General features: G+C 36.8%; 1 protein-coding gene and 1 non-coding gene across 8 annotated transcripts in view; both read left to right on the top strand.

Moving 5' to 3' along the window:
- The window catches only part of LOC106869305 (thyroid receptor-interacting protein 11), a 212144-nt gene that overhangs the window by 182524 nt on the left and 4656 nt on the right, over positions 1-24964 (top strand). For 6 of the 7 annotated variants that reach the window (XM_089359614.1, XM_089359612.1, XM_089359613.1 and 3 more), the window contains 3 exons: positions 13130-13211; positions 14971-15085; positions 22162-22263. In XM_089359614.1, coding sequence (XP_089215740.1) covers positions 13130-13211; positions 14971-15085; positions 22162-22263 — 299 coding nt within the window. Of the gene's footprint in view, positions 1-13129; positions 13212-14970; positions 15086-19049; positions 19149-22161; positions 22264-24964 lie in introns of those variants that run through there. The other variant, XM_052971567.2, reaches the window with a different exon arrangement.
- Positions 2734-2843, top strand: LOC128249137 (U6 spliceosomal RNA). The gene has a single exon (XR_008265258.2). It is a non-coding gene; the product is annotated as a U6 spliceosomal RNA (small nuclear RNA).

The raw sequence follows: 24964 nt of genomic DNA, 5'->3' as shown, positions 1-24964 counted from the left end.
TGTGTGTGCATAGAAATATACTCATACAGAGAGTGTGAAAGAGAAAGAGAGCAATACTAAAAATTATTAATCAAACATGATTGACATAAACACTTTTCACTCCTCATTGTTGTTGAGGGTTCCAGTCGATCCGATCAACGGAACAGCCTGCTCGTGAAATTAACATGCAAGTGGCTGAGCACTCCACAGACACGTGTACCCTTAACATAGTTCTCGGGGATATTCAGCGTGACACAGGGTGACAAGGCTGACCCTTTGAATTACAGGCACAACAGAAACAGGAAGTAAGATTGAGAGAATGTTGTGGTGGAAGAGTACAGCAGGGTTCGCCACCATCCCCTGCCGGAGCCTCGTGGAGCTTTAGGTGTTTTTGTTCAATAAACACTCACAATGCCCGGTCTGGGAATCGAAACCGCGATCCTATGCCCACGAGTCCGCTGCCCTAACCACTGGGCCATTGCGCCTCCACGCATCTCCTCATACACATGAAGAAAAATATGCTCTCATACAGAAAGAGAGAGATAGGGGGAGAGTGTGTGCCTGCATGCATGTGCGCGTGTGTGTGTGTGTGTGTGAGTGAGTGAGACATTGAAATAACTGTCAAATAAGTCAGCCTCAAATCAGTGCCGCCAAAATAGCTCTGCCAGTCGCATCTTAGTTCTTCCAGTACTGACTATGCCCAAGTTCCCTGTATTTGATACTTATTATCTCCTAAGACTATCTTACTTGCTTCTTCAGATAATTATTTTGTTTCTTGTCCCTCATTTAATGCTTTTTTTCTTTTTTCTTCTTACCTAGAAACGTGAAATCTTCATAGTTCCTCTCTCTACTCAAACAGGAATTTTAAAATAACTTCTTTGTTTTAATATAATTCTCACACTTACTATACGTCCCTAACTGATAATCTTTTTCACTTCAGTCTTTAATAGATTTTAGATTACATTTGCTTCTTTGATCATTTCACAATATTCTGTCCAAATTTTCAAATTCTTTCTTTCTTTCTTTATTTCTTTATTTATTTTTCTTTTATTTATTATTTTTCTTTTTTTGTAATATTTTTTGCTTCCAAGTCAATTTTAAATTAAGCCTCTCTCCTACAACTAAGTTTAGCACTGCTCCTGTGATCTTACAAATCTTACGCCCCCACATTTGTCCCCGGCTTATTTTCTTCCTTCTTTCATTATTAAACTGTTTTTTGTTTTCTTCCTTTTTTAAACCCACTTACAGACAAGATCAAAATGATTGAAACAGATTTATGAACCTGCAAATTAATGTCTTAATAAATAAACATATATATGCACACACACATGCATGGCGTTATTTACACTGACATTTACACATACACATGAATATACATACATACATGCAAACATTAATTAGTTAGTTTTTCTGCCGACATAAAGGAAAAAAAAAAACCATGGTTTACATTTCACTGGGAGCTAAAATAGCATCACATTATTAAAAGATACAGCCTACGTTTCACTTTAAATTACACATTTGTATGTACGTATTTGTGCACATATTCAGTAGTATGTTTAGGTGCATTATGGCCAAATGCTTAAGAAGCTTGCTTCACTATTACAAGGACCGTGTTCAATCCTGCTATATAGCTTTTGGGGCAACTGTCTTTTGCTATAATCTTGGGTTCACCTGAGCCTTTAGAGTAAAACTGGTTTGATGGAAACTGTACAGAAGCCTTATCATATGGATTGATTGTTTGTGTTTCTCATTCAAAGGCCCAGTTTTGTCACACTGTGTCATGCAGATTCTGCTTCAGAATTATTATTATTATTATTATTATTAGTGTTAAGTTGGCTGAATTGTTAACTCGTTGGGCAAAATGCTGTGTCATTTTGTACATCCATGCATTCTGAGTTCAAATTCTGCTGGGGTCAACTTTGCTTTTTATCTTTTCAGGTTGAAGACTGGGGTTAATGTAATCGATTTAGCCCTTCCCACAAACCTGCTGGCCTTGTGCCAAACTTTAAAACCATTGTTATAATAATAATAATAATAATAATAATAATAATAGTGATGGGGTAGCAGAATCTCTAAAGCAGCAATAAAAAATGCTTTGCGGTATTTGTTCCAGCTTTTTCAGTTTTGAGTTCTAATCATGCCAAGGTGAACTTTGCCTTTCATCCCTCTGGAGGGATAAAGTTTCCATCAAGTATAGGACTTGATGCGAACAACTATCCCTCCCTTCGAATTCACTTAATGCTTAGTGGTATTTTGGCCATCTTTGCATTCTGAGTTCAGATTCCGCCAAGTTGACTTTGCCTTTCATCCTTTCAGGGTCTAAAACAGACTAAAATAAGTACTAGTCAAGCACTGGAGTTGATGTAATCGACTTACCCCTCTCCTGAAATTGCTGGCCCTGTGCCAAAATTTGAAATTAATTATTATTGATATTGTTTTAAATTTTGTCTTGTAATCAGGTTCAAAGCTGACTGCTTAATTATTAATTCATTAAACTCGATAATGTCTTTGCCCTCTTCCACTACCTCGCCCAGCTGTCTGGAATAAGACACCAGAACTGCAAATGGAGAGAGAGAAAGAGGTTGAGAGAGAAGAGCATTTTTAACCCATGCATGCTTTTCTTTCAGCTAAAAATTAAATATAACTTCCAATCCACGTCTTCTGTTTTTTCTTTTCTTTTTCTAACCCATATGCTTCTTTTTATTTTTTGTTAATATTTTATGTTTGTTTTATGTTTTGTTCTTTTTTTATCTTGAACTTGTTGCTTCAGCTGTGCACATACTAAAACTGGAACAATACAGGAAAGGCTAGCATGGCCCCTGCAGAATGATGACATGCTAATTTGTGAAGCATTCCATATTTTTTTTTTTTCTAGGCCCAGCCATGATTGTGGTTAAGAAGTTTGCTTTGTAACTTCATGGTTCCATATTTAGCGCCACTGTATAGTTCAGTCCCATTGCTTGACACCTTGAGCAAGTGTCTTCTACTACGGCTCTTGGCTGACCAATGCCTTGTGAGTGAATTTGGTAGATGGAAACTGTGTGGAAGCCTAGTGGCTGTATTGTTTACCGAGCATGTAAACAATATCATTACCACCCACATGGCGTCAGTATAAAACCACTGAAATAAACATTCATCCACACTCTCATATATACATGTAGACACATATGTACATGACGTAGTAAAAATAAAGTAGAAATAAGCTAAATTAAATCTCTGAACGAGATTGAGTACCCGTCAAATAAATACTGGTATTAATGTCACCAACTAGCCCCCTTTTCTCAGAATTGCTAGCCTTGTGTCTATGTTAGAAATATTGATATTATTTAGGCTGTAAACTGATAGAACTATTACTGCTTGGAAAAAAATGTTCAGTAGGATTTTATCTGGTTCTTTACATTTCTGAGTTCACTTACCACTGAGGTTGCCTTTTGCCTTTCATCTTTCTGGGGTCGATAAGATAAGTACCAAGTGAGTACTGGTGTTGATGTAATTGACTTACCTTTCCCTCTCAGTTTAGGGAGAACAGATCTTGAAGTTTCCTTTCTTCCTCAAATTTAAAAGAATTATCATTATCATCATCATCATCATCATCATCATCATCATCATCATCATCATCATCATCATCATCATCATTATTATTATTATTATTATTATTATTACGGTGATGACCTGGCAGAATTGTTGCATGCCAGGCAAAATGCTTAGTGGTATTCAGTTTCTCTTTCCGTTCTAAGTTCAAATTCCAACGTGGTTAACTTTGCCTTTCAGGGTCAGTAAATTAAGTACCAGTTAAACACTGGGGCCAATGAAATCGACTAGTCCACTCGCCCCCAAATTTCCGGCTTTGTGCCTATAGTAGAAAGGATTATTATTATTATACATCTGGAATGAGCAGATGTTTCTGTGAGAGCTCCACAAAATAATTTCTAAGTAGACTCCATTCAACCTGCTAGAAATTGCAGTGAAATCCACCACCACTCTTTAAAAAAGTGAACATGCTGGGTAATGTGCATATAGAGGAAAGATGGGAACATTATGGCTTGAAGCCTTTTGATCATGGGTTTGCTGGATTGGGAAGTCTGATTGGGTGCTAAACACCAATAATAAATATGTATTACATATATCTGAATCACTAAGATACTCTCTTCTCAGAACAAATAACATACCACCCCCACCCAAGCTCACTTGACACATTTGCCTCTCTTCTTCCACCACCTCAGTTCTTTCTCCTTAGGATCTTCAGATTTTGAAGTTTCCTTTCCTCCCTTATCAATATTTTCCTTATAGACCTCAGTTTAAGGATGTTGTTTTTTTCTACTGAATGTCAGCTGATGAAATTTCAACAGCCTTTGTGGGCCTGTCTAGATTGTGGGAAGTGCCCCCTTTTCTGTTGGACTAACTTACGAAAAAAAAAAAAATGTTCAGGGAGCTGTTATTGACCCTTGTCTAGAAGCATGAAAAGTTGTAGAACATATAGGTGTAACTATTGACTAGGCAAATAGCTTATGGAGGGCAAACATGTGAGTAAAAGCAGTTGTTGTTTATGTATATTTAGAAACATGAAGGGCACTGAGCAAACAGGAAGGACTAGCTATTGCTAACATATGCCTAGTAACGTGATCATTTCGTGCATAAATATATAGAGTCAACTATTGTCTGTAACAAAGATGTAGAAAGAGCTGTTGCCATTGAACCAGGTTTGTTAGCAAGAAACTATTGTCATCATCATCATCATCATCATTTCATGCCTGTTTTCCATACTGGCATGAAATAGACAGTTCAACAGGGTTCGATGAGTTGCGTAAGTCCCCAGTGTTGGCTTTGGCAGGGTTTCTATGGCTGGAACCCTTCCTAACACCAACCACTTTACAGTGTGTAGTAAGTGCTTTTCATGCCACTGCCAATAGTGAGATTGCCAAGTAAAAAAAAAAAAGGAAAAGGAAAAGGCTCTCACATCTAAGTGGGAGTGTATTTGAGGGTGGGAGTGATGGTTTTATGAGAGGTGTTGAAGGTTAAAGTATTGTAAAAGGACACGTATAGGTTAGATACAATGCTTCATGAAGCATGGTAGACATAATATGGAGTTAAGTATTGTTAACATAGAACTGGAATTATGTTGTGGACAGATATGTTAGAAGATCTGTTAGTCCCTGCTTGGACACATAAAAAAAAGGAACATGTAAGAGAAGCTGTAGAAACACTGTCTGATTGCAAGAGGAACATGTAGGGCAAGCAGTCACATAAAAACATGAATGTAGTAAGCATGTAGAATAGCTGTCACTATTGATCCACATATAGAAATATAATGGTGACTAACATGTAGGATGAGCTGTTACAATGACACATGTATAGAAACATGAAGTAACGGATATTAATGGATATTTATGGATGGATTGATGAAAAATCATTACACTTTTCCTTTTCAGTTGACAAAGTTTTGGCTTATAAGAAGAGACATATAAATATAAGCGTAGAACCATCAATTTAAGCAAATATATATTTTTTTTACTTAACCAACCAATTCCTCTAAAGATATTTAGATAAGAATAAGAAATAAATGAATACCAAGAATATGAGAATTTCTGGTGTCACAGGATCACATGATAGTTGAAAATCTAACTTAAATATTTGTCTCTGATTGTATGAGTAAAATAACAAATGGAGCACAAATCCTTGATGACTTAAATGTGTAGGGTGTTGTATTATCACCCACTTCTATCTCAGAGACCTTAACTGCAAATCCACTGCTAATGTTTCATTGTGCATTTGTATACTGTGTTTAATTTTCATTCCTTATTCTCCTTCACTAAGTTGTTAGACAAGAATAGGTACTGGGGTACTGGATCTCCTGAAAATGTTACTTACAATAGACCATTTTCAAGGGCAGGATGGAGGTTGCTTGGAATTGCCTCCTCCGTGGTGCTTAAAGTTAAGATATGTAGTAGCGCTTGGGATTTCTTCAAAATGAAGTTTGCCTTTTAAATTTCTCAGAGCAATCTGGGTGAGTTATGAACTTAGATTGGTTGGAAATCTCAAACTCTATCAGTGATCTGGGAGAGTGCATAGTCTATAATTAAGATTATTCATTCTCTGTGGACAGCATTTTTAACCTAGTATAGAGTGTGGCTATTGACTTAATACAAAACAGAGTTACCATATGGTGCATTCAAACCAATGAGGGAACCTGTACATGCTTGGCCTGCAAGAGACAACAACCAAGTTTCCTCCAAATTACTCATCATCAAATTTACAAAGGATAACATAGTCTTAGATTTGTTTTAGTTAAGAACATAAGCTGCTGGAAGATATTGTCCTAGCTACACTCAATGATTGATTCACTATAGATATGGAGTTTAAAGAGCAACAGCTGTGGGTAGAAGGAGGTTAGCTGAGTGGATAACTTATAGAACTACTTCTTTGTAGCTCTTTTATTCAAAGATACAGATCCTAGTGTCTGCAGGAAGAACATTTCACCCAGCTGTCAGAAGTACCAGACCAATGTTGTAATGTTCAGCCTTACACTCGGACTACAGTCTGTGTGTCAGTTCAGTACTTGACTGGTACTTTATTTTATCAACCCCCGAAAGGATGAAAGGCAAAGTTAACCATGGCAGGATTTAAACCTTAGAATGTAAAACACTGGAAAAAATACTGCAAAGTATTTTGTTTGATATACTAATGATTCTGCCTGTTTACTGCCTTAATGATAGGTGTATCGCAAAAATCGGTTTTACTTGGAACTGCACGCATACTGCGTAAAGTGCTGTCTGTCTGAGGTCCTTGTTGTGACTTGATAGACAGCACAAATCTTCAGCACACACAATGTCTTCAATAACATTAATTTCTTAAATAGATATAATGCCAGAAATAGGGAGCAGTGGTTAGTCAAATTGACCCCGATGCTTGACTAGTACTTTGCTTTTCATACCATGCCCTCCACCTGAGTCAGTAAAATAAAATTGATTTTGTGAAATTTGTACTCAGAATATGGTAGGTCGTTAGTATATATGGCAAGGCATTTTTGTCTGCAACCTTGCTGCTATAAATTATATTGTAACGCATCACGTGCAGTTTAATTTGCTCTTTTGTAATTGGATAGATCTATGAATGCTTGATCTAGTCTATTGGTCTCAGGGAATGGAGAAACAGTAGGCTTTTGGTCGTTAATGGTATACATGAAATAGCTACAGGCTAGAGTTGAACCTGGATTCTAGCTTTTAGTCAGTTGGGTATTTATTTCTCCCTTTAATTCAACTCTTGCAGTGTCTTATTGAAACCCATCTATTGTATGTACCTACATCTCTCTGTTTGTCTGTCCCTTCCAAGAGAGATAACTCTGATTGTATTAGATTTATCTCCCTTGGTTACTTATTTACTAACTGGAATTGTTACCTGTCACATGACCAGTAATGACAGAAATATACTTTTGCCACTTGGGTAATATTGAGTAATCTTATGTATGTAATTCATTGATAGCTAAACAGTATTATTGCTATGAAAAATTTGATTTAATTTAAATTGAATAAATATTTTTATGTTAGATATTAGTTTTCATTTTATTATTTTGTATAAGCACCTTGAAATTTGAGTGAAGAATAAGTAAAATTGCTGTGTTCCTGTAATATTACTGATATTGCATTTGCAAAAATATATTTCCAAAATTATCCATCATGCGATGGTTAAAATTCAAGTTTATAACATTGTTGTGAAGGCACGTGGCCTAATGGTTAGGGTATTCGATTCACAATTGCAAAGTCATGAGTTCGATTCCCTGTGACGCTTTTTGTCCTTGGGAAGAACACTTTATTTCACATTGCTCCAGTTCACTCAGCTGGCAAAAATGAGTTGTACCTGTAATTCAAAGGGGGCCAGCCTTGTCACATTCTGTGTCATGCTGAATCTCTCTGAGAACTACGTTAAGGGTACACATGTCTGTGGAGTGCTCAGCCACTTGCATGTTAACTTCACAAGCAGACTGTTCTGTTGATTGGATCAATTGGAAAACACTTTGTTGTGACTGACAGAGTATCAGTTAAAGAAACATTTATGCTGCTGCAGTTGGTGCTGTTTACCCCTAGGTCATTTTAATTTAGCCGTACCTGGTAAGCACTGAGGTTGATGTAATCAATTTGTCCTCTCTTCTCAAAAATTAACGCTATTGAATCCTGCATTGGACTAGCTTTCCATTCTGAGTGCATGTTGTGATCTCAGTCACTTGTACACCATGTAAGCCAGCTAATCGGCCTTATGAAGCCTAAGGCTCAAAGGTGCACAAATTTAGGGGTAATAAGTCTAGTGAGTTGAGGTGAACCAAGGTGTATAAAAAATAAAATTGAGCCTGTTAGAATTTGAATTTGGGATGTTTGTTTAATTAGATTATCAGACATAGGATTGTGCAACCATGATCTTTCTAGGTTTTCTAAGATTGATGGAGTTGATGTAAGTCAATGTTCCGTTTGACTATTACATGATCAGTGAGGGATTCCAAAATGTTGTTGAGCTTCTGAATCAGTCCCTGAAACAGCAGATCAAAGGTATTCTGGCCATACCCATCCATAGTTGTTGATCAGGCATAGTGTAATATGGACAACACTATTCTATGTGTTCTTATTTTAAGTTGGGTGTAATTTGAGGAAGAGTTGACTGCTGTTTTAGCATGTCAAATGGCTATGTTTAGGCTTTCCAGCTTCTGTGCTGGAAGGGTAGAATTTTAACGAGTAGTCACAGTAGGGTTGATGAGAGGAAGGGAATGGTCTTGGGTAATGGGACACACACCCAGCTCACTCTATTCACTTCAGCTTTTTAATTTAACCACCTTTAACTGATAACATTTCAATAGACATTGATGTCAGTGAAATTTTAAATGCAAACACATACACACACACATATATATATACACACATACAAACACACACACATGCATATATATCATGGCTGTGTGGTTAAGAAGCTTGCTTACCAACCACATGGTTCCAGGTTCAGACTCACTGTGTGGCACCTTGGGCAAGTGTCTTCTTCTACAACCTCGGGCCAACCAAAGTCTTGTGAGTGGATTTGGTAGATGGAAACTGAAAGAAACCCATTGTATGTATATATATATATACATATACATACATATGACGGGTTTCTTTATACATATATTCATATATATGTATGTGTGTGTGTATGTTTGTCACCCAACAACACTTGACAACCGATGCTGGTGTGTTAACATCCCCGTAACTTTGCGGTTCGGCAAAAGAGACTGATAGAATAAGTACTAGGCTTACAAAGGATAAGTCCTGGGGTCGATTTATTCGACTAAAGGCAGTGCTCCAGCATGGCCACAGTCAAATGACTGAAACAAGTAAAAGAATAAATGCTTTTTATTACCTCTCACTGTAGACAGAAAAATTTGGGGATTTCCTGATTAGTTCCATTTCTGTCTGGGGACTCATTAGAGAACAAATAACCATTTCAATTTATTGGTTAAACTGCTGTCAGAATTTTGAATAATATTTACCATCATAAGTTTGACATTCCAGTAGAGATTGATTACCATCCTAATATGAAGCACTGGTTAATTAATTGCATGACAAAATAAATCATGTTACCATTCTAAAACAGATTGAAGGTAACATTTGGACAGCTTTTATTGTTTTACTGAATTTCACTAGACTAGTTACTGCACATGAGGTAATGAGATTGATTCCTAGACCAGGCTGTGTGTTGTGTTCTTGAGCAAGACACTTTATTTTTTACACGTTACTCTAGTTCACTCAGCTGTAGAAATGAGGTGCAATGTCACTGGTGCCAAGCTGTATCAGCCTTTGCTTTTTCCTTAGATAACATCAGTGATGTGGTGAGGGGAGGCTGGTATGCATGGGCGACTGCTGGTCTTCCATGAAAACAACCTTGCCCAGACTTGTACCTCATGGGGTAACTTTGTAGGTGCAATTCCATGGTCATTCATGACCGAAGGGGGCCCACTAGTTACTGCACCAATAAAGATATAATCGTTGCTACCATCATAATATACAATTATATGAATATGATAATACAGATCAAGGCTTTTCATCATGGTAGATTTTATCATCCTGGGATAAACAAGAAGATAGTTGCTACCTTGGCAAGGAAACTCCTACATTGCCACACAACTTGCTAGAAATAGTAGCCAAATCTCCTTCATTTCGCACATTACTATGTTAAAAAGGGAATGACACAATGGATAATGTGGGCTTAGATATACTGTATCTGAAGCAAAAAAAAAGTTGATCATGGTCAGAATGCTTTTGATTATGGATCTGCTTTGATCAGGGCTAACATAGGTGACTACCATCGCAATATAGAACCAAGTTACAATCTCAACACTTTATTGGTTTTGAACAGACACTTTAGTTACTAGCATAACAGAAAGTGATTGTTACTACTATCATAATATAGACTGGTGGTGGTAGTGGTAGCAGGCATTTGAGCATAGGTAAAATCCCTATGGTAATTTAGCTACAGTTCTGAGTTCAAATCCTGCTTTTCATCCTACTTCAGTCAATCAAATATTAAACCAGTGAGAATACAGAAGTGATGGGATAAATTTAATATTCTACAGTATTTAACTTCAACTCCTTTTGTTTTGTGTTCAAATTTACCCCAAGGTCAGTTTTGCCTTCCATCCTTCCAGAGTAGATGAAACAAAGTATTAGAGGTTGATATAGCCATCTATATTCCACTTCCTTCTAAATTTGAGGTGTTGTGCCTAAGTAAGAGAGTGCTATTACAACAAAACAAAAACAGCTGCCATCGCAACAATTTTTACCATTCTGAGATAAAGCATGATTACTGATGTTATAAAATACCTTGGTTATAACTGTTCTGCCTCTGTTTCAAGTTAGTCCCCTAACACCAACCATTGGTTGCAACCTCAATAGATATATATTGTAGGGTTTTCCTCGGTCAATCTTGGCCATTTTTCTGTGCATCTATATGGCAGCCAGAACAAGATTTCTTTGAGGAATGCAAGCAGTTACTCCATACCAATGATCTCTATCCTAAAGAAAGGCTGCTGCCTTGGGCTGATATAGTTGTATGTTATTGCAGGCATTGCTATTAGAACATAAAAGGCTGAATCAAATACTGCTCTACCTTCTACCATTCCTGCTAATTCATCCTTCTGGATTGAAATTGTTTTTATTAATCTCATCTCTACTGAAAGTGGAGGTGCAATGGCCCAGTGGTTAGTGCAGCGGACTCACGGTCAGAGGATCGCGGTTTCGATTCCCAGACCAGGCCTGTGTGTTTATTGAGTGAAAACACCTAAAGCTCCACGAGGTTCCGGTAGGGCATGGTGATGACCCCTGTTGTACTCTTTCGCCCCAACTTTCTCTCACTCTTTCTTCCTGTTTTTTGAGTAACGCTGTGATGGACTGGCGTCCCGTCCAGCTGGGAGGAACACATACGCCATAGAAACCGGGACACTGGGCCCATGAGCTTGGTTAGGCTTTAAAAGGGTGCATAAAAAAAAAAAAATTAAAAAATCTTTACTGAAAAGGATGAAAGGTAGAATTGATCTCAGTGGGATTTGAACATAGAAAACTGTCAGAACAAATACCACAAGGTATTCTATCCAACCCTAACAATTCTGCCAATTCACTGACTTAATAGATGTGAGACCATACAATAAAAGTTGGTATGGTTGCTGTTCTTACAGCAGCAGGGCCTGCCTTACCTAATAGTGGTTTCAAATTTTGGCTTGGGCCCAGTAGTTTTTGAAGGAAGGAGAAGTCAATTACATTGACCCCTGTACTTGATTGCTATTTATTTTATGGACCCAAAAAGGATGAACAACAAACTCAACCTCGGTGGTGTATGAATTCAGAAAATAAAACCAGAAGAAATGCTGCTAAGCATTTTGTCCAACATGCTAACAGCTCTGCTAGCCCACTACCTTAATTATTCTACTATAATAATACTTTTGTGTTTTTCTCCGTCGCAACATATGAATGAGTAAGGAAGGGGTGATAGATGAATAAGGAAGGAAGGGGTGGTGGCAAACTGCTGGTATGGTGAACATTCAGCGCTGAAAAGAAGAATCAAACAGCGTTTCAACTCTGTGAATGTGTGTATGTGTGTACAAGGGAAGTATGTGAATGTATGTGAACATTGGCAAGTGTATTAGTTTGATTTCCCATCTATATTTATATATAAAATACTATAATTAACCGTCATTTTTGATGGCACAGGGCCAGCTTGTAATTATAATAATCCTTTCTACTATAGGAACAAGGCCTGAAATTGTGTAGGCAGGAGATCGCCAATAATTGACTAGTACTTATTTCATCAATCCCAAAATGATGCCAGGCAAAGTCAACCTCGGTTGACTTTGAGCTCAGAACATAAAGATAGATGAAATGGCACTAAGCATTTTGTCCAGCATGCTAACAATTCTGTCAGCTTGTTACCTCTTCCGACATAATAATGGTCAAGCCAACTATTCTATATCATCCACGGCTAGCATTGATTTTAATAGAGACCTCATTAGTTCTTGCACATGCAGTGCACCACCACAATACAGGCTGAGCATTGAGCTCTTATCAACCACTGATTTACACAGCATGGGAAAAGTGACAAAGAGAGTTTTCTCTTCAGAAGTCTGTGAAAGGCGGTGAGCTAGCAGAAACGTTACTCCACCGGGCGAAATGCGTAGCAGTATTTCGTCTGCTATTATGTTCTGAGTTCAAACTCCGCCGAGGTCGACTTTGCCTTTCATCCTTTCCGGGTCGATAAATTAAGTACCAGTTACGCACTGGGGTCGATGTAATCGACTTAATCCCTTTGTCTGTCCTTGTTTGTCCCCTAAGTGTTTAACCCCTTGTGGGCAATAAAGAAATAAGAAATCTGTGACATCGAGTTCTTTTAACAGGTGGGATTGAGGCTTTGTAAACTCAGTCATGGTTTAGACAAATTTAACCCACTAAAAGTTGCTTTTTATTTTTCTCGCATTTTTTTTATCCTCTTTTGTTTCTCTCTCTTCCCTCTCTCCTTTCCTAATCTCTTTAGATGAACCTTATCTAAAAATATTTTCTGAGCAATCTATCCATGTGTCTCTCTCTCTGTCTGTCTCTGTCTCTCTCTCTCTCTCTGTCTATCTCTGTGTTTCTTTACTATTTTACAGTTGAAGAGAAAGAAAATCTTCTGAAAGAGGCTGATCAAGAGATCCATCGGCTGAAATTTGATTCTGAAGCATTTGTCGATAAGTAAGTATTAACAGCTACCATGGTTCAATCTTCCGTGCAGTAAATCCCAGGAAGAAATCAATCCTGGTATATGTGGTTGATAATGTTTATTACACTAGTGTTGCTCCTGCTATTGGATAAAAGGAGGGCTGTGGACTTGATGGAGATGCTTGGATTGGAAGAATTGGTGGAACAGCTGGCAAGAGCGAATGGAATGTGGTGGTATGGACATGTGTTGCGGAGGGATGAGGATCATGTTCTGAGGAGAGTGCTTGAGTTTAAAGTGAATGAAGCTTGAAAGCGAAGTCAACCAAAGAAACTGTGTAGGAGACAGGTGAAGGAGGAGATTGGGCGGGTTGACTTGAAGAGAGAGGATGCCCAAAACCAGATGAGATGGTGTGAGAGCGGTTGCTGTAAGAGTGAAGTAGATCCGGCCACCCCTATTAATGGAGACAAACCTGAATTTAAAATATTGGAAAACAACAACACTAGTGTTGCTCCTACTATATATTTGAATTTACTCTTACATACGCATTGTCTGGACATACCTGTACATGGTTTGCATGCCATGAGCATGTAAGTTGTGAACTTGTGAGGTAGTTCATCTCTGATTCTGCTGGGTACACGATGTTGATAAGCCACAAAAATGGTGAAACATCAGTGTCCATCACTCCTAGATGGGATTGAGGGTGAATATCTTGCCTGTGCATAACTAAGGTGTTTTAACATCCAGTGCTTTGAGAGAGTATTTGCCATTATGCCAATAGCAGCTTGCTGGCAAATATATGAAACATATACATTAAGTATATGTGGTTGACAATGTTTCCATATATATATATAACGCCAGCTTAATTTAATTCATCCTCAGTCGAAAGACATCTGTTGTTATGTCCTGTTTTATTATTTTTATTGTATTTGTGTAACATTATTTGTTTTTTTTCTCGTCCTTGTTTTTGTATACATTCGCTGCTTTCTTCCAAGGAATCTAATGCTCTTAGCTTAGTTTTTCCTTGGGGCTGGCCAGATTGGAGCAATATCGAGAATAACCAGCCGAAATTGCAAAGATAATCTGGATTTCGACTGAAGAGAGAAAACTCTGAATGCCCTGTCCTTGTTTTCTTTGCATCGTCTATCTGTATGTTTTGTCCCTTTCTTGTATCACCTAACTGTCTGGATGTTTTGCGATCTTGTCCCATTTTGTATTATTTATACATACATACATTATATATATATATATATATATATATATATTATATATATATATATATATATATATATATATATATATATATATATATTATATATATACACACACACACATACATACATGCATACACACACACACACATACATACATACACACATGGAGTTATAGATTCACGTGTATCCAATATCGTCTGACGCTTTGAGAGATCTTGACAGAACTCCAGTGTTATGTAGAGTTCTTAAGACACTGTTGAACCATTTCATTCTCTTGCTTCTGATTATCTCAGTAATGGTGTACATCATGGGAAGAACTCCTTTTTTTGTTACAAAAGTATTTCTACACCTGTTTCATAACCATACCTTGAGTATAGACAGAGTAGACCATAAACACTGCATTTTACATCTACATTATTTTAAATACAATGACTTTGCATCAATGATCAAATATTAAAACAATGCTATCATAAATTTATATTTTGTCTTGTTCAATATTCTATTCTGAAGTGTCTCTGATGATTTTTTTCCAAGAGAATATTTCCATTTTTTTTCTTTACACTCTCTCTTTCTATCCTAGACTTGTAATGAAAAACCTTATCATTAATTACCTGAGCACATCACAAACAAAGAAGGGTGATGTCTTAAGGCTTATTGGTGGCATTCTAGAATTTTCTCCTGAAGATTTCTCAAAGGTATTTATTTAATTATTATTTTTCTTTTCACTCTTCCACTGATGTCAGTTCTTCAGCCTTGGCCATGCTGGGGCACCTCCTTCAAGAGATTTTAGTCAATTTGTCAATTTTTTTTAAAAATCACATAATGAAAGAAAGCCATCCTTGGCATAAAGGAGTATAAGTCACACAGAACTAAATATCCCAAGGCAATTTTTGTCCACCCCAATACTCTGATACTAGCATGCACACACATGCATACATCCAGCTTGTTGCCACACAGTTTCTAACTACTACTCACAAAAAACAGGTCCTCTTGAAGCTATGTTAGAAGATTCTTACCCAAGAGCAGCTAAGGGGTATCAAATCAAGAACCATCTGGTTGCAAATGTAATTTTTTTTGCCTAGTGGTTTGTACTTGATGCCAAAGTAGATCACATCATAGATTATGAAGTAATTACATTCATAATACTCATGATATGGTTTTTTTCTGTCTCAGAAACATGGCTTGTACTTAACTGAACTGCATTTATCCATTCTTTTTCTTCATTTGTTTATTTACTGCATTCTTTGCACCGTAAGTTGCTATTGTATCCGGAGTTGTGTAGCATTTGTTATCTAATCAAAATTAGCTCATTAATTCTAAAATGAGATGAAGAGTATTTGATATATTGATTAATAAATTCTATTGATCACTTATTTTTTTTTTTCCTTCAAGTGTTCTATACAAGCCATATCTATGTACTTATGCTAAATGCTAACAAGCTTTTGACCACAATCTACAGGATCTTATTGAACTAATTTAATATACATACAAGCATATATCTATACACACATAAATGCACATAATACTAATAGGAACACACTATTCTGAAGATAGTGTCATGTGTCGATCTCCTTGTATTATATATATTCCTAGAGTGTATATTTTTTAGTAAAAAACTGATTATGGTTAAGGTAAATTATGTTGCAGTACATTATGTTTGTTATTTTATTTGTATTTGAAGTAACATCTTAACTCTTAATAAATAAGTTAAAACATTAATCACAATAAATTAATGTTCAAGAAACCAATCAGTGTGCTTCTTATATGTTATGCATTTCCCATTAATTTTTGATATTTTTTGACAGCTGGTGCCTCTGCATGGTTTGTGAATATGTTAGAAATAGCAGCCAAATCACACTTATTGTTTTAAGGAGTCCTGGAATAATGTAATCCTAGATATAACCTAAAAAGACTGGGTGGTCAAGGCTGGAATGACTTTGATTAGAGACAGTCTAGCCATATGAAATTTGATGCTGTAATCTTTTCTGGTTTTTATAAGCTGTTGATGAATAACATGTCTCATAGCTTGAATTCTGATTTTTATGTTGCTAATGGTTAATTTTTGCAGAACTCTAAAGAAATACAAAGTAATTTTTCAAACAGAATTGTGAAACTGACTGACAAAAGAATGAAGTATATTTATTGTACGGTGGCTGTTATAATTCTGTCCCCAGGACTGTCCCTGATGATGTGTGTTGAAATAATGTTGTCATGTGAAAGGATATATATAAAATGTAGAATAATCTTTAAATTGGTTGAAGTGAAAAAAAAAAAAAATTAAATAGGCGAAGGAGTGGCTGAGTGGTAAGTAGCTTGCTTTCCAACCACATGGTTCTGGGTTCAGTCCCACTGTGTGGCATCTTGGGCAAGTGTCTTCTACTATAGCCTCGGGCCGACCAAAGCCTTGTAAGTGGATTTGGTAGACAGAAACTGAAAGAAGCCCGTCGTATATATGTGTGTGTTTGTGTGTCTGTGTTTGTCCCCCTAGCATTGCTTGACAACCGATGCTGGTGTGTTTATGTCCCCGTAACTTAGTGGTTCAGCAAAAGAGACCGATAGAATAAGTACTAGGCTTACAAAGAATAAGTCCCGGGGTCGACTTGCTCGACTAAAGGCGGTGCTCCAGCATGGCCACAGTCAAATGACTGAAGCAAGTAAAAGAATAAAGAGTAGTAAGGAATGATGAAATGTGCATGTGATTGATGTAATCTCTCAAGTTGCAGTTGTTGTTTTCTGATGGTACTAATGTTTCGGGTATTTTTAATGTAAACTTTGTTGCTGTTATGCAATATGTAAGTTTTCATAAATCTTAACATGATTTTAGAAATTGAAAAGTAAGTGAATGAATGAAATATAGTATATTGAACTGAATGAAAAAGTTTCTTGGAATGGTTCCTATGTTTTCAATGGTACATTATTTGATACTCTGCGCTGTTTTAGGAAGTTATTATTTTATGTTAATCTTTGGTAAAACCAAATAGAATTGAAGTACTGAATGTAAGCAAATTGCATGGAAATAGAAAAGTGGGAATGAATGAACAAGAAATGAAATTCTTCATATTTTGTAAGTTTATGTGTAAATGATGGCAAGCTTGATGCTGTGTAAGTATGTAGTGTTTGCTGTTATGTATGACTGCAATATGCCATTGTCAGAAGTATTTCTAAATCTGAATTTCTTTGTAAACAATATTTTCGTGGTGTGTTTGTTGTTTGGTGTATATGTATATTCAGCCCTAGAAACACTCTGGATAGTGCAAAGTGTAGTTGCCCATGTATAAATACTCGTTTTGGTGAATACAAAGCAATCTCCTCAAAACATTTACCCTTGTGATTTATTAACTGTTGTTGCCATAGCTAATTTTTACTGAAAATTGTTGCCTAATTAATCATCATCATCATCATTATCATTGTTTAACGTCCGCTTTCCATGCTAGCATGGGTTGGACGACTTGAATGAGGACTGGTGAAACCGGATGGCAACACCAGGCTCCAATCTAAATTTGGTAGAGTTTCTACAGCTGGATGCCCTTCCTAACGCCAACCACTCAGAGAGTGTAGTGGGTGCTTTTACGTGTCACCTGCACGAAGGCCAGTCAGGCGATACTGGCAACGGCCACGCTCGAAATGGTGTCTTTTATGTGCCACCCGCACAAACCAGTCCAGGGGCACTGGCAACGATCTCGCTCAATGATAACTCTTTATCAGCTGAAGAAAGTGTGACTCTTGGAATAAATAGTTTTTTTTCTGTGATGTGAGCCTGCAGTTATAAGTTTCGCCCTAATAATTCTTGCTTGAATCACGATAATGGCAACTAGATGTGTACCATTACACATGCTGTTAGCTTGGTCAATTGCATATAGGAGTTTTTAATTTTAATATGTGTGATAGCAAACATGAAAAATTAAATGCATTTAAGTACTGTGTAGTGAATTCTGAAGGGTTGTCTTGAACTCTGATCATGACTAAACAGAACTTTTACATCTCTTGCAAACACTTTCAATATTTCCTCATTTATGGCATCAACACTTTTTAGTGTTGAAACAACAATTTTTGGAAAATTTCCCAGTTTCATCGTGCATTTCTCTATGGCATTTCAATTAAAAATGAAACAAGTGGTGTATAAGAATTTCACTATTTACTTCTACTAGAGACCCATTTCTCACATGGTGTATAAACTTGTTAAACTGTATTTGTTTATTCTGATCTTCAGAATTCTGTGCATAAGATTTTAGCTTCATGTTTTCTCTCAGTTGAGTTTTTTTTTTTTTTTTGTTTTTTTTGTGTGTCAATTTAAAAGAAATATTTTAGTCAGGTACTCGTTCAACTGAAATACATTTTTCTATTTATTTCAAGTTTATAATAATTTTATTTTTCCACTTACATTTTGCATTAAGAAATGTAAACTGAAAGAATTACATTTTGAAATTTCATAAATAAATGTAACATATATACATTTTGGCTAACAACGAAATGTGTCTTCAGGTATATGTAGGATAACATTTATCTGTGACTCCTGAGGTGTTGTTTGATTGTTTTAGCAGCCAATGCCAATGTATCTATGCATGTATGTTTTCCTCTCATATAGCAATAAGAAATTGAAAGTGAATGTTTTAAATTTCAGAAAGTGAAACAATGACTGTAAAAATATATACATTTCAGGTAGTGAAATACGTATATGAGCAAAGAAACAATTGTGGTTGTATATCCTTTAAGCCTTAATTTCCAAGAGAAAAGAGAAAATGTAAATTCAAAGAAAAAGAATCGATTATTGATGTATTTAAAAAAAAAAAAAAAACTAATTGAGTGGAAACTTTATCAGAAATTACTGACTGGAACTTTTGAGTTTCTCTACCTGGCTGCTGAACTGTTAGAAAAAGCAGCCAAATGACACTGTCACGTTAAAGAGAATCATGAATTAATGTCATCTTAGATATATAAGCTGAATAGTAAACGAAGAGATTTAGTGCCTACTGGGAAAGTAAGCCTTTTATTTTTTTCTTGTTGTACCTTTCTTATTGTAAATTTTCAATCAAAGTGAAATGGAAAGAAATAGTTCTTTAAATGAGTGACTTTTTTTTTTTCTTATATAACATGCTTGCTTAGGTACGGTTTTTACAATGAACGACAAACGTTAGTAGTGCTAAACAAGGAACTCTTAAAATGCATGCACGAAATGTGACAGCAAATGTTGAAAACAATGTGAAACTAATGAAACTGAAAAGATGGATTATATATTATGAGAATATGTATATAATGATATAATGCAGTACCGTTGCCAGTACCGCCTGAGTGGCCTTCATGCGGGTGACATGTAAAAGCACCCACTACACTCTCTGAGTGGTTGGCGTTAGGAAGGGCATCCAGCTGTAGAAACTCTGCCAAATCAGATTAGAGCCTGGTGTTGCCATCCGGTTTCACCAGTCCTCAGTCAAATCGTCCAACCCATGCTAGCATGGAAAGCGGACGTTAAACGACGATGATGATAATGATGATATAATGCAATGAGAAATAATCACAGATGATTCCAGAAGAAGGTGATGCATATTTGTGTCTGCACATAAAGTGCTCTCTGAGATTGTGCCTGGTTTCAGATAATTTTGAACATTATTATGGTTATATACTGCTGATCACTGTGCACTTCCTTGTATTGTTATAGCTTTTGAATGATGCCCCCCTACTAACTAGGCTGGTAAGCCAACATTCCCCTCTCAACAGAATGCTAGTTCTTTGAAGTGTTTTGCTCAAGAACACAACAGACTGTTAATTGAACCCATAATCTTGTGATTGTGAGTACAACACCCTAATCCCTAAGCCATGCACCACACACACACACACACACACACACACACACACACACACATGTATAGGACCAAAAAAACTGTTCAAGTGTGATGAAGACCAACCAAGTAGGTCTGATTTGTTACTGATTTTTGTCTGACCATAAATTCCATCTGGGCTTGAAACTCAAAACTCTTACATTTTCAAAACTCATTGCATAACATATATGCTTAGAGTGTTTTCTCAGACAATAATTCTTTGCACAAGTATGAGCTGACCTGCATCATGGGTATAAATAAATAAGATCTTCCCCAAATAAAGGAATTCAGTTAGTTCTGATGAAACTGAGAGAGTATAATGCAGCACTGTTTACATAATGTTGCTTACTCTTTTAATGGAAACAGCTGCAAGCAGTAGTTGATGTTCCTTTGTTATTTTTCTCTCATATTTATAATAATAATAATAATTCTAAATATTATTATTATTATTATTATTATTATTATTATTATTAGCTAATTGTACTCCCGTGTTTGAAAGTGAAATGGAAGAGACAGTGTTAGTTGGTTTAATGTGACAGTACTGGAAGAAGGTACAGGGGAGAGTGAGCGATGGATCGTTGTAAAATAGCCAGTATTAAAGGTGTGATTTATGGCAGTATACACACAAACATATGCACAAACATGCATACGCTTGCATATGTTTGTTTGCTGTGTGGTGTATACAAGTGCACTTGTAAATCGGTGTAGCTTGCCTAAAAGGATGAAAATCAGTATGCGAACATAGCCATTTCATAAATCGCAATTAATGAAATAAATACCAAAACACTATGGTCAATATAATTGACTTAAGACCATGAAGGTGGTGCTCTAGCATGGCTACAGTCCAACAAATGAAACCATCAAAAGAATATCTGTTGGATACATTGCTATGTGTTCAAATCTTTGTTGTGTTTTTACAGTCTGGTCTCTGATAGTTCAAGCCACCCTACTGTATATCAATTGTTGGCACTCCGTCGCTTACGACGTCGAGGGTTCCAGTTGATCCGATCAACGGAACAGCCTGCTCGTGAAATTAACGTGCAAGTGGCTGAGCACTCCACAGACACGTGTACCCTTAACGTAGTTCTCGGGGATATTCAGCGTGACACAGAATGTGACAAGGCTGACCTTTGAATTACAACCACAACGGAAACAGGAAGAGTGAGAGAAAGTTGTGGTGAAAGAGTACAGCAGGGTTCGCCACCATCCCCTGCTGGAGCCTCGTGGAGCTTTAGGTATTTTCGCTCAATAAACACTCACAACGCCTGGTGTGGGAATCGAAACCGCGATCCTATGATCGCGAGTCCGCTGCCCTAACCACTGGGCCATTGCGCCTCCACAATATATCAATGAAGATAGAGAAAGTACTGTGGTGGCACACGGCTAAGTGGTTAGGGTATTGGACTCTTGATTGTAAGATTGTGGTTTCGATTCCTGGACCAGGTGAAGCATTGTGACCTTGAGTGACATACTTCATTTCACGTTGCTCCAGTCCACTCAGCTGACAAAAAGGAGTAATCCTGCAACAGACCGGTATCTTTCCCAGATGGGTAATATATATGCCATGGAAACTGGGAAACCGGCCCTTTTGAGGCTATATGACTCGGGAAGGGATTTTTACTTTTACTAATAGAGAAGATACTGTAGCTTTTGTGGGGGAGTAATTAGTGTGTAGCACCAGATCCAGACTGAACAGGTTTCTGATCAAAGCTTTTCCAACCATGACCTTTCCAAGTTTTTATATATCTACGACTACATTGTTTTGTTTTTTGTTTTTGTTTTTTTCTTTTTTTCCCCCCAAGACAGTAGAGTGTGATATGAAAGGATTTAACTGCTATTTCTCACACATCAAACAACAATTTCTTTCTTCTATATATGTATGTGTGACTCATGCAATGAGCTGTATTGTCCCTATGGTTATATAATCTGTTTGTACTTTTGTTTGTGTCTTGCAGGCAGAAGGTTCATTTAGGAAAAGCTGGGTATTGGGCTTTTTCCAGACAAGTTCCATTCCTCCATCTGTATCACCCAACCCCAGCCCTTCAAAATTCAACAAGGTAATCTATTACTATTATTATTATTATTATTATTATTATTATTATTATTATTATTATTATCATTACTATTTTCCTTTTAATCTGCATGTTTGTTACAATCACTTGCTGAGACACACCTAGCATCCTGGGGCGAGTGAAGGATAAGCGATGTTACAGTTTGACTGAAAGCTTGGGGAGGGGAAGTGGCAGGGGCAATAGTGAAATGTCTTCATGTAATACAACACAGACATTTAAATGGGTAGCCTTTTTCTAAGGATGTGGGCAGTACTTGTCAGTACAATCTTTTGGGTTTCTCTGAGACATGGTTCTCCTGGGATGTTATCTAGATGTTTCTGACATCCCTTTTTGATCATACTTAGGGCACCTTCAATAACAGTAATAGTTCTTGCTTTAAGATGCCACATATTATTATTATTATTAAGGCAGTGAACTGGCAGAATCATTAGCATGCTGGATGGAATGCTTAGCGGTATTTCACCCATTGCTATGTTCTGAGTTCAAATTCCGCCAAGGTTGACTTCATCTCTCATCCTTTTGGGGTCAAAACACTGGAGTCGATGTAATTGACTTAATCGCGTCTCCCAAACTGCTCTTGTGGTAAAAATTTGAAGTCATTGCCTTTCGTCCTTTGGGGGTCAGTGAGGTGAGTACCACTTGAGCATGTGCTGGCAGAATTGTTAGCACTCTGGGCAAAATGCTTAATGGTATGACCACAGCGAGCTGGCAGGATCATTTGCATGCTGGGCAAAATGCTTGTCAGTATTTCATCTGCCACTACGTTCAGAGTTCAAATTCCGCTGAGGTCAATTTTGCCTGTCATCCTTTCAGGGTCGATAAATTAAGTACCAGTTAAGTACTGGGGTTGATGTAATTGACTATCCCCTCCCCACCATTTCCAGGCCTTGTGCCTATAGTAGAAAGGATTATCATTATTATTATTATTATTATTATTATTGTTGTTGTTATTAAGGTGGTAGGCTGGCAGAATCGTTACCATGCCAGGCAAAATGCTTAGTAACAATCTGTCCGTCTTTATGTTCTGGATTCAAATGCTACCACAGTCGACCTTGCCTTTCATCCTTTCGGAGTCGATGAAATAAGTACCAGTTGAATCCTTTGGTCGATCTAATTGACTCACCCCCTCCCCCAAAATTGCTGGTTATGTGCCAAAACTTGAAACCATTATTATTATTACGTCCACCAAGGTGGAGGTATTGTTTTCAGTCGTGTTTGTCTTCTCCGTGGAAAAGATATCTCAAGAATCGCTGGATGGATTCAGAGGAAACTTTCAGGGATGTTTGGTCTCATGACTGGCATAAACTGATTAGATTTTGGGATTGATCCGGTACCGGACAAGGATTCTGGATTATTTTTCCGGATTTTTTACTTAATTTTTAAGAGCGGTCGTGTTCATTTTTAGTATTCTTGTTTGTGAGAGCAGTTGAGTTTATTTCAGATATTCTCATTTTAAAACATCATCTCCGGGTAATCATTGAGAGGACGTTGGTGTTGCCCTGGCAGAGGTTTGCACTCTCTGATTGCTTTTGTAATTATTACTGTTATTATCAGGGGGTAAAGCATTCAGAAACTCAAGTGGGATTATGATTGAAATCAAAGCTACTATGAATACTGGATCCCTTGTTCATTGTGCAATAGCACATTGTTAAAGAAATATTACCATCATCATAAATATTATTATTATTATTATTATTATTATTATTATTATTATTATTATCATTATTATTATTATTATCATCATTATTATTATTATTGTTATTATTATTATTATTATTTCATCCATTTGGAACATGCTTTTGATTGCTTCATTGAATTTTCAAATTTTTTTTTACCAAAACTCAGATGATGCTAAAAAGCATTTCTTTCTTGAATAATTTTTTTTCCTCCGAATCCTTTTGGAACGCTCTGAACATTTTTCCATACTGAGGAAACATAAAGAAGAATTTTTTTTTTTTTTTTTGATGTTATTTTATTTTTTTGATGTTATTTTAACATAAAGATTCTCATCTGGGGGGTGGGAGGTGGGGAAGAGAGGGAATATAAAAATGAATATAACAGCACAGAAAACAAAGGAAAGAAATTTAATTATACAACAGTGCATGAGCATTCAACTGGGGTGGGGGTGGGGGGTGACTTTTGGCCGATGATATCAACACATTAATTTGAATAATTCTAATGTATTGGTTTATAACAACAGTACACACACACACACACACACACACACATTGCCGACTGTAGTAGAGAGTGAAAAGGCTAAGTTGAATGATTTCATCATTAGCATCTGGTGGGGGTCAGGATTGCTTTTCATCTTCTTGTGTTTGATAAAATACCATTTACTGTGTTGCTGTATCTCAGGCAACATGGCTAGAGTATAGCAAGATAGCAGGATAATGTCATCAGTGGAAGAGGTTAGGAAAGATAATTGAAGAAAATAAAAGAAAGTAAAGCACAAGAAGGTGCTGCCAATACTATAAAAGAGATTTTCCCACCCAGATACTAGCGAGGGGTATGGAAGCCATCAGCCTCAAAATTACAGAAGCACTCTTCATTGGGAGAAAAATACTCAGCCTGAACTGCCAAAGTGAGTTAGATGCATGGAAACACACATACTACTTCCAGGAGTTCTTTATGAGGAGAGTGCTGAAAAGTTCCTGTGAAAGGCCTGGTTGGAAGCCGAACCTTT

The sequence above is a fragment of the Octopus bimaculoides genome, chromosome 11 (assembly GCF_046866305.1).
Source record: "Octopus bimaculoides isolate indiv1 chromosome 11, ASM4686630v1, whole genome shotgun sequence".
NCBI lineage: Eukaryota > Metazoa > Mollusca > Cephalopoda > Octopoda > Octopodidae > Octopus > Octopus bimaculoides.
This window is presented reverse-complemented; position numbering and strand designations above follow the sequence as displayed.